The 10,704-nt window shown below is 34.2% G+C and overlaps 1 protein-coding gene across 4 annotated transcripts in view; it reads left to right on the top strand.

The window, feature by feature from the left end:
• Positions 1-1,036: 1,036 nt before the first annotated feature.
• Positions 1,037-10,704, top strand: part of LOC146164312 (oxysterol-binding protein-related protein 9-like) — a 78,238-nt gene continuing 68,570 nt past the window's right edge. The window contains exons 1-5 of one of the 4 annotated variants that reach the window (XM_083383018.1): positions 1,037-1,298; positions 3,511-3,592; positions 4,481-4,567; positions 4,845-4,962; positions 6,096-6,225. In XM_083383018.1, the coding sequence (XP_083239144.1) occupies positions 4,852-4,962; positions 6,096-6,225 (241 nt within the window). In that variant the 5' untranslated portion in view covers positions 1,037-1,298; positions 3,511-3,592; positions 4,481-4,567; positions 4,845-4,851. Of the gene's footprint in view, positions 1,299-3,510; positions 3,593-4,101; positions 4,568-4,844; positions 4,963-6,095; positions 6,226-10,704 lie in introns of those variants that run through there. The other 3 variants (XM_083383021.1, XM_083383020.1, XM_083383019.1) reach the window with 3 other exon arrangements.

Genomic DNA, 10,704 nt, shown 5'->3' with positions numbered 1-10,704 from the left:
TCGCTTAACCTTATTGTGTACTTCTGAGGTTTGTGAATATAAATCTACTGAGTTAAGTGACTTTGTCTAGAGTTCAAGAACTTAAGGACAGGTATTTTAGCGGCCTTCTCCTTTGGAGTCAGATACGTGTAAGCGACTTAGGCAGCCGTCGGCTTTCCAGGACCAGCGTCCTCATATCCACCCTATCCGTTAGAAATTAGTGCATTTCTAAGCAAAAAGGTCTACGACAATTAGCGCATCCAAAGAATCAAAAAGTCCGACTTTTAGACTTTGAGGTCTCGGACAATGCACTAATTTGACTTAACAATGTGCTTCAAAAGATTAAGTTTAATAATACTTGACCTACCTATAAACCCAAACGCTAACCCTAACCCAAATAATGTGAATTGAATTAATAATTACATAAACGCTTTAGGCTCCAATACCTTAATTTGTGACCTAACAATCCTATGGTACCAAAGACGAGAAACTATCTTATGCCCACCCGAGTTTGGGCTTTTTCACCAGCATTCAAATAATTATTACATTAACGCACATTATTTGGGTTAAGGTTCGGGTTAGCGTTTGGGTTAGGGTGGGTCAAGTTTTATTAATGCCATCTCACACTTTTTGTAATTTTTTGTGAATGTTCAACGAATATTTTCAACTTATCTACGCCGGGAGTTTATCTAAAGTTCAAAACTAGTGCATTGCCAGGTTCTCAAGGTCTAAAAGTCTAGACTTTTCTGCCATTGGATACCCTAATTGTTGTAGACCTTTTTGCTTAGAAATGCACTAATTTTTAACAGATCAGGTGTCTATACAAAGGACGATAAACTATCTTATGCCCACCGAGTTTGGGCTTTTTTCTCAGCGTTCCGATAATTATTAAATTAATTCACATTATTTGGTTTAGGGTTCGGGTTAGCGTTTGGGTTAGGGTGGGTCAAGTGTTATTAATTCTATCTCACACTTTTTTTTATCTTTTTTTAATCTTTAGTGAATTTTCAGCGAATATTTTCAATTTATCTACGCCGGGAGTTTACCTAAAGGTCCAAATTAGTGCATTGCCGTGACCTCAAGGTCTAAAAGTCAGACTTTTCTGCCTTTGGATGCCCTAATTGTCGTAGACCTTTTTCCTTAGAAATGCACTAATTTCTAACGGATCGGTGGTATAGAGCAGTGGTTCTCAACCGGGGTTCCATGGACCCCTGGGGGTCCACAAAATGTTTTTAGGGGGTCTGCAAAAACTTCTAAATATACCTGTATTAAATTAATTACAGCTGGGAAAACATGCTTATCGCTTAATCACAAACTTGGTAAGTGATAAAATCACATGGTAACATGTTGTAAATCGCATTGCGTGTGACCTGACAATTCCATTGTGATGTAACAAATATATTGTAAAATGGAAGGCAGCCTTACAATAGTTCACATGTACTGCATTTTGGTTTATGCTATCTTCAAGCAAAAATTATGTGCGCTAGATGTTATTGAGTATTGACCAGTCTAGCATTGTTAAAAACAAACACGCATTTCAAGACTTGCTTCGGAGATGAAGCAACAGAAATCACATTAAAATATACCGGTCAAAAGGTAAATTGGTGAGGTATTCCGACCTGAAGCGTTATAATTATTAAATTAACGCACATTATTTGGGGTGCTGGTTAGCGTTTGGGTTCGGGTTGGTCAAAGTATTATTAAACTTAATCTTCTTATGCACATTTGTTAAGTCAAATTAGTGCATTGTCCAAGACCTCAAAGTGTAAAAGTCGGCTTATTCACTATCGTCATATATCTTTTTGGTTAGAAAAATTTCTGACAGATGGGGTGTCTTACCCATAACTACAGCCCTCTCATCGCTAAAGTTGTTTGATAGCTTTGGTTTTATTTAGTTAAACATTAGTTGACATTATATAAGTCAAGCATGCATAGCCCTTCAAAAATTTTAATTAGGTCATAATTATGAATTGTATAAAAGTAAGTTGTACATTGCTAGGTGTAAATCTCATTGCCATTTTAAAAATATTATTTTTGATCGTTGGTGTGCACAATGCCTTAGGTTTGAAATAAAATCTTTAAAATGTAAAAACTACTAAAATAAGAAAATTAGACAAGCCCAAAATTTTTTTAGATTTATTTAGTCAATTTGTCAAAAAAATTAGGTTGTTGCAATTACACCTGACAATACTCTATGGCAGGGGTGTTCAAATGATTTCTGCCATGATCCACCACAGCAAAACCTGACAACATGATGATCCACCAAATACGAATAGTAAACATATTGGACACGCTTTAATTGTTATGGTGCTTTATTTATGTAAATGTAACCTACAACACATTGATAAATTTGTAAAACCCAAAAGTGAAGTGTGCTATACAGCACCAAGATTTTATTGAGAACAATGATAGGTTGGTTTAGACCAGGGTCGGCAACCTTTTTCTAGTCGCGGGCCAACACCAAACTCAGAAAGGTCTTTGTGGCCGCACAAAATGTTAAATGAGAAAAATTGTGTTTTTTCACTTTAAAACGTGTTTAATTACATTTAAGAAGGCAGTAAAGCAGTGATTTCCAAACTGTGTGCCTCGAGAGATCGTCAAGTGTGCCGCGAAACTTTTTGTAATTTTGGAAAATAGAGTATTTGTTATACAAATACGCATACGCGCAAGCATTTTAGACTTGAATACACACTATACCCATTACAAATTAATCACATTGAGACATGTACATATAGTTTGTCAGTGCGATTGTAAAATGATTCTAATGTTGTTCTGTTGAAAGTGTGTCGCGAAATATTTAATATATTTTTAGTGTGCCGCGAGCGAAAAAAGTTTGGGAACCCCTGCAGTAAAGTGTTGGTGCACAGCACGAAAAAAGGCGAGCCCAAACGTCGTCATACTACAAATGAAAAATGTAATAAAACTACTTTGAAGAAACGCGATAACTTTAATAGTTAATCTTGTTTAGTGTTTGTTAAGCTTTTTAAGTGAGGGCGCACATGGCGAGCGAAGCGATCGCGATTTTTTTAGGTATTCCGGCATTTATTGAAATTTCTTGCAAGTTTTTGTTACGTTGCCAAAAATAAAAATGTTAAAAAATATATGTCCACTATTTTGTTTTGCGTTAACGAAGCGCTGATCTAGTTCAAAAGACCGCATTAAATCGTAAACAAGCCGGGCGTAGAAAGATGATTCGCGCGAAGCGGGAAAATTTTTCGCACTTACGTAGTTAAATAGTCAAAAAGTATTTGAAATAGACTCGTATCCAGTTTGTCAAAGAGGTGGCGGACCGAATGAATTACATTGGCAGGGTGCATCCGGCCCGCGGGCCGTAGGTTGCCGACTCCTGTTTTAGACTTTAGATCTTACAATAGCATCGAACTGGGGCTTTCTGTCGCATACTGATATCCTCAAACGCTCACAAAGATTAGCATTTAGGAGTCTCGTTCTATACTTGATTTTTTTTTAAATTCATCAACACTAACAATTAGTATTCACATGAAAACACTGTAGAAAGTTTATTTTTTTAAGACTACATTAGAAGATCCGCACAAAACGATGAAAAGATCCGGAACCGGATCGCGATCCGCCATTTGAACATGGCCGCTCTATGGTGTGTATAGCAAATATTCTACTGTATTATGCTCATCGTAACTGAATACAAAAAAAGAAGAAAATTAGTATTACTAAAGAGATACATTAACTGATTAAAAAAAAAACAATGCATGTCATTAACGACTTAAAATAAGTTAAAAAATAATATGTTAGCAAAACTGAATGATAAAAATATGGAAACATTTTTTCTATGAGATTCTTTTGCACCTTGCCAACCTTCGGATGCCCCCCTAGGAGGACGTTCCTCTCAGTTTAAGAACCCCTGATCCAAATGTATTAGTCTTTAAAAAAATAATTTGAATTTATGTCTAAAATCACATAAAAATCATAAACGAGTACCAACCCTAAATCAATATGTATTTTAAATATACTTTATTTTAATTTAAATAGCAACTCTAATGCAATAAAAAGTTATAAATGTGAGATTAACTTTGCATGGGTAAAATCAATAAGTTTTATATAGCACAAAAACCTAAAGATTTGAATAACTAGGGTTTGTATGAATTCTCTTTTGAAAATGTAGATTGTAGGTTTTACGGAATGTGTGTCACTTTCTGCACACCTGATTTTGAAGGCTTAATATGACTGAATATTAAGATTCATAAATTTGAAGTTAAATATTTTTTTTGAGATATGTTCTCGTAATTTAATCAACATGATATGTGCCTCATGTCCACATGAGTTGCAAAGTTTCTACATCATCCACTTAAACCAGCAATGCTTAGCTGCTTGCTTACGCTACGTCATGTAACAGACGATTTTACAGTTTTGGCATCTAAATAAATTAAACCGACAAAAGATTTCTCATTAAAACAGATATGATTATTACTTACTGCTTTTGTTGCCAGCCTATTTTGAAAATGTTTTAATTTAAAAACAACTTCAGAATTTTGGAGCGGCTTTTGAGTTACTATTATTGGACCAACTTTAGGACTACGCTGCAAAAAGTATTTGTGGACCCCTGCATTAGAGGGTAAGCTTGTTCTGAAGACGTTGTCACTAGTGGCATAGAGATAACTTGATCAACTAAATATTTTTTAAATCAGACAAGAGACAAACATAAAGCCAACCTACTATTATTCTGCAATAAAACCGACTAATAGTTGCAGCTTGTAAAGTGTTTTTTTCCTCTTTGGGAATTTATGCATAATATATTTTGGACAAGTTGTAAGATTGTAAATTAACGCTGTTAATTGTTCACCAAACCCTTTCTGTGCAAACCGAATGTAAACTGGTATTTTCTTGTATAGGGTTAAAATGGCCGCATATATGGAAGGGCCACTGAGCAAGTGGACCAATCTTATGAAGGGCTGGCAGTACCGATGGTTCATGCTGGATGACAATACTGGCTTATTATCCTACTATACGGTAAAAATATAATTGTTTTAAATAAAAAAAATCACACAATTTTTTTGATGATGTAGGTACCCTGTTGCATTCTGCTTTAAGTGGCACATCCAGAATTCTTTAAAGGAAGTTTTGAGTATTCACTGACCGGCTTTTTAAACATACCTTGCTAGGTTGGGCAAGCTTAGTAATAACGCACAATAAAAAGCTCGCTTAATTTGCCTATGTAAGCTTGTTAATTAACTTTATGCATTACAAATCCCTTGGGATTAACTCATCATCAACCTCCTCACTTACTAATAAACAGCTCAGATCACTCAGTAATGTCTAATTTGTGCCCTAAAAACCTTACTACTGTAAATAAAATTAAACGTTACCTTATTGTAGCGGCCCTTATGTCCTATATTGGTTAGTTTTATTAATAAGCTTTACTAGCTAATTCTGCCTATTTATTAGAGAACAACGACCGCTGTGAGTTTGTGTTGTTTTCCTAGATTAATCTTGTTTGAAGCTTGTAACAAAACACACACCACTCGATTCCAATTGATAAGATATATTAAATGCATTAAAGTTAGTGTTTATAATTATTGCCAAACGAATTGATCGATGTACACAAAACACCATGGTCTTACATTTCCGAATATTTTCACATATTACAAATGACAAACATTAACTGACAATTGGTAATTGAAAACTTAACCGATAAACTTAACGCCCAAAGTAAACTCAAGACAAATCACAAAGCGTTGCTGCTGCTTAGGCAGCCGAATTCGAGACCTTTAGTTGTCTCTGCCTTTCCGTCTAGAGTTGAGATATCATTAAATGGCTGGCAATCCCTAAGGTATTGGCCAGATTTAGCTCTACGCAGCTGAGCAGGCGAGATATTAATTTGATTGATACAACCACATGCAAGTTAATTACATGTTGCGAATGTGACGTAACAGTGGCGTAACACTTATATGTTAATTTAAAACATTTCTAATAATGTTGACACCTCATATTGACCTGATATAGAGATTTAGAAATAATTATTGAAACCTCCTGGCTAAAACATTTATTTTTTTAACCAACCAAGGGACTATTTGAGGCTAAGAAAAGCTGCAATTTCTTACCACAACTATTTTTATAGTAATTCTTTATGATATTTTTTGTAGTCAAAGGACAAAATGAAAAGAGGTGCCAGGCGTGGCTGTGTCCGCCTCCGCGATGCAATCATTGGAATAGATGATGAAGAGGACTCAACTTTTACGATTACTGTCGACCAGAAGATTTTTCACTTTCAAGGTGAGTTATTATTTTGGTTTAATAAAATGCTTTATTTAGAAAAATACATATTTAATAGGTAAATGATACCATGTTTTACTAATAAGTATCAAAATGTTTGATCTACACACATGTTTGTTTTAAAAACTATTTAATAAACTAAAAATTGCAAATGCCTTAGTGGATATTTAAGCAAGTCCTAAACTTATATATATATATATAAAAAACTATAGTATGTGTAATTTGTTTGGCATTAAATAGATAATTCTGAAAGCTGTAAGTGCGATTAAAAAGTCTTATATATCTGGCTGCCAACCAAGTCAGTGCAGAGATTTTCGTTTCTTCCCTAATTCTTAATTCATTAACGCTAGGTTTGATTTTTGATAACTGTGCCCAGTGTTCTCTCTATTTTTTTCCAAAATTTTTGAACAAGAGCCGAAAATCAGCAAAGTGCCCAAATAGGATACACGGAGTCGTGGAAGACCTTTTTTTTGGTCTTAACTTTTTTTAGTCTGTTATGCACCTGTGACCGATACAGCAACCTAAATAGCGACACAACAACCTAAATCACTGCTTATCTTTCCTTTGGTGTCATGGAAATTTGCCAAACGCAAACTAATTATAATTAGTTTGAAACTTCTTTTTTATTAACTCCTAAATATATTCTGTAATTATTTTTGGCATATTTTGTCCATCGTACAGATGTTTTCGTTGCATGGCAGAGCGCGAAAGGCATTGCAATAATCTTAATTAATTTCTTCCAGACATAAAATGAGTCTCTTTATTTGGAGTATTGTGCTCACTTGAGATGCGTTTTGCTTGATAGTTTGTGTGAAAGACTAACTCAAGTGTAGCACAGTGTAACCACTGCCCAATGGTCAAGACAATTATTGTGCGTATAGCAGTGGTTTTAACAGTAAACAATTTTTTCTTTTAAACAAGTTACACATTTTTCTTACATTGATAAATTTGATTAAAATGCAATTTCACCATCCCGTCATTCGCGTTTATAATGACATAAATTTAGGCATACTCCTTTAGTCGACACAACACACAAAATTGCATTTTGGGGATATAATATAATTTTCATGGTAGAAAGTTATTTTTTTGCAAATAAAAGCTTATCGCAGATAATTGCTGCAAAGATTTTGTTTGAAAAAGTTTAAAGCTACCTTGTATGTATAGCCCAGACAAAATTAATTTGAGCACTTTTTTGGTTGTACATACAGCCGGACAAAACTAATAAAACTAATTTGGGGACCTTTTGTCTGTACAGAGCTAAAAAAACTAATTTCTACAGTTTTTGTTTTTACAAATAGCTTGGGTAAAACAAATTTGGGCACTTTTTTGTCCGAACGTAGCTCCGATTAAACTAATTTGGGCACTTTTTTGTTCCGTACGTTGCTTGGATAAAACTAATTTGGGCACTTTTTTGTTCCGTTCGTTGCTTGGATAAAACTAATTTGGCCACTTTTTTGTCCTTACGTAACTCCTGAAGATAAAACTAATTTGGACACCTTTTTGTTCAGTACGTAGCTCGGATAAAATTATGGGCACCTTTTTCCATACTTTGCTTGGATACAAAACTAATTTGGGCACCTTTTTCTCCGTACTTATATACTCGTATGAATAGCCCGGACAAAACCATACTCGTAGTTATAGTAGAGCCCGGACAAAACTAATTTGGTGTTCTTTTTGTTGGTACATAGCTCAACTAAAACTAATTTGGGCACTTTTTTTGGTCGAACGTAGCTTGAATAATACTAATTTGGGCACCTTTTTGTCCAGATGTAGACCAAATAATACTAATTTGAACACTTTTTTCATGGATTGGATAAAACTAATTTGGGCAATTTTTTGTCCGTACGTTGTTCTTATTAAACTAATTTGGGCACTTTTTCCAAACTTTGAAGTTTCATATTGCATAAATAGGAAAAGGCTATTTTATGCTTGTAGGTTACAATTGGAATAGGGACTGCATAACAGTTTCATGTTTGAAGTAGAACTGACACACAACAATTTTTTAGTTTTAATCTTCATTGCAAAAGAATAACCTAGGATGGCAACAGGATAAAAATTAAGGTGATTTTATTAATGGGATTATAATCATTAAGAAAATAAAATTATATTATAAATTTCCAATTATCATACACTAATTACAATTGTCTAAATTTCTCTGACAAAGACCACTGAAAAAAATGCCCCATGTCAAACTAATGATACGTAACTTGGGTCACATATGCTTTGGCCTGTAATATCACCTAAAAATAAAATAAAATTTGGAGTATTAATTATGGACATTTACAAATAAGACCCATTAAAAGAATATAGCATTAAAAGAATATATATAACTACACAATGCCATCTGTGAAATATTCTCCTCTGTGTTCAATAGCTATGAACGCATGCACATTAGGGTTGTTCAGATTTTGAAAATGAGTTGTGTCTCTCGTAATTTCGTAGTAACAATTTTTTTTTTGTTTTTATTAAGTTACACGGTGGAAGAAAAATACGCACGACAGATTAAAGATAGATAGCACTTACTAAGAAGTGACAGAAATACGTTTACAGACTGGCTTATTTAACTCTAAATGCTGCAAGATTCTTATTTCCTGATTTTTTCACCGTTTTTACTGTGTTCTTGAACATCATCAAAGAAGGAAAAGTTTTGGTGTATTTACATCAATAAATTACAAAGTGAACTGAAATCAGTAAACACTTTAGCAAATCATTCTCATTTACCATACCAAACAGAACAGTTACTGGAATGGTTTGTAGGAATATAAAAAGTTTTGATAGAAAAACACATTGCAAAAAACATACCGGTTGGTTTTCCTTATATCAAAAGAGAATAGCGTATCATTGGTCACAATCGCACAAAGATTAAGTTTGATTTGAAAGGAGTGTAGTTTAGTTTTATTAGTGGCTTTAGAAGTGTTTTTAAATAACCTGTCCCAAGGAGTTGTGTTCTGTACAAGATTTAACTTCCGTTCCTACTTGCGTTGTTCTTTATGCGGATGATTAGTAGTGTATGTTTTTATCCCATTGTATAAAGCTTTTAATAAGTTATGTATATACCTGAAATATCTGCCTTTAAGTGGCCGACTAGTTTCGTATCGGGTGACAAGCCTGCCGTGGAGTAGTCCCACTCGGCTGGGAGAGCAGCGATCAGTTTAATAAAGGTTTTAAAATCTATATTGTTTGGTGGAATTTGTACTTAGTGGGGAAGCTATGTGTCATAGTGGGGAAGCTATGTGTCAAAAAAAACCTTCTGGCATGCAAACATTAGGTAGACGTGAGATTTTCAGGATAAATGCTCATTTTGACGTTTTATCTTGATTTTTGCCCGAACTAAACTTAATTTTGGTGTACTAAACCCCTAAATTTTAGCTTCACCAAAATTAGCTGGTCTCAAACAAACAAGAATAAAAAAAATTCGATTGGTCTCAAACAAACAAGAATAATTTTTTTTTTTAAAAACATGTTTTTTTTATTTTGTGCTGTAAAATTTTAAAGTTATGGCTATTTTACGTTTTGATAAAGTCATCGCAAGCATAGGAATTTCGTCTTATTAATCAAGATATCCCCTCATTCTTATCACTTTTATAGATTTGATATTGCGTTTTTGTTTTCTGGAATATTTTTTACATCTTAGTCAAATTATGACGTCATAGTGGAACATCATTTTAACATCATATTTGTCAATTGTTTAGTAATAATGAACTTTTTCTTGTCATAGTTTAACAGTCCTACAACAAAAAATATTAGATTACTTATTTGCTGTATTCTGTTAATGGATGTAACCTGAAGATTTTATAAATTCAAGAATAAAGTTCACAACTACTTTTTCCGCAGGGCAGGGTACCAAAATTTTGCTTTTCATCTTTAAATATGCTGGTGACGACTTTGTTGCGCGGTTGCCAATAACTTATAAGTGGCTTTAAAGGAAATATTGATGCGGTTATTGGATTGTTTTCCAGTATTGGCTGCAGGTCGGCGATTGTGTGGTTCAGGTGTTGGAGCCGCGGATTGTACGTTAGAACTATGGGGGTCCGGTTGCTGTCCTTCTTGGTTGTGGGTGTCGGGAGTTCTTCTTTGTTGCTTATACTGGCTTTGGTGATCTGGCTTTGCACAAAGTTTTTTTTATAATGCAAATTTACAAACGTCAATACAAGCTTTTTTAGTTGTGCTGCTCTGTCTTTGATTTCGGTACAGATCCGGATGTAGCGTAGTGCTTGACTGTAGACTATTTATCTGAAGATGTGTTTCGGATGGAAACTCTTTAAATTTAGAAAGTTTCCACTCTCCGTGGGCTTGTGGTAGATCGTGGTCTGTATTAATCATCCCTAGAAAGTTGACTTTGGTTGTTGAGTGTTCCATTGTAAATTTGATGTTTTGATTTGCCGAGTTAAATCGTTAAAAGAACACCTGTAGATTGTGCTCCCCGTGGGTCCAAACTAAAAATATGTCATCGATATATCTTAAATAGAGCCTTGGCCT

Source organism: Ascidiella aspersa, chromosome 2 (assembly GCF_963924565.1).
Source record: "Ascidiella aspersa chromosome 2, kaAscAspe10.2, whole genome shotgun sequence".
Lineage (NCBI taxonomy): Eukaryota > Metazoa > Chordata > Ascidiacea > Phlebobranchia > Ascidiidae > Ascidiella > Ascidiella aspersa.
The sequence above is the reverse complement of the archived record's forward strand: the minus strand, read 5'-3'. Positions and strand labels throughout refer to the sequence as shown.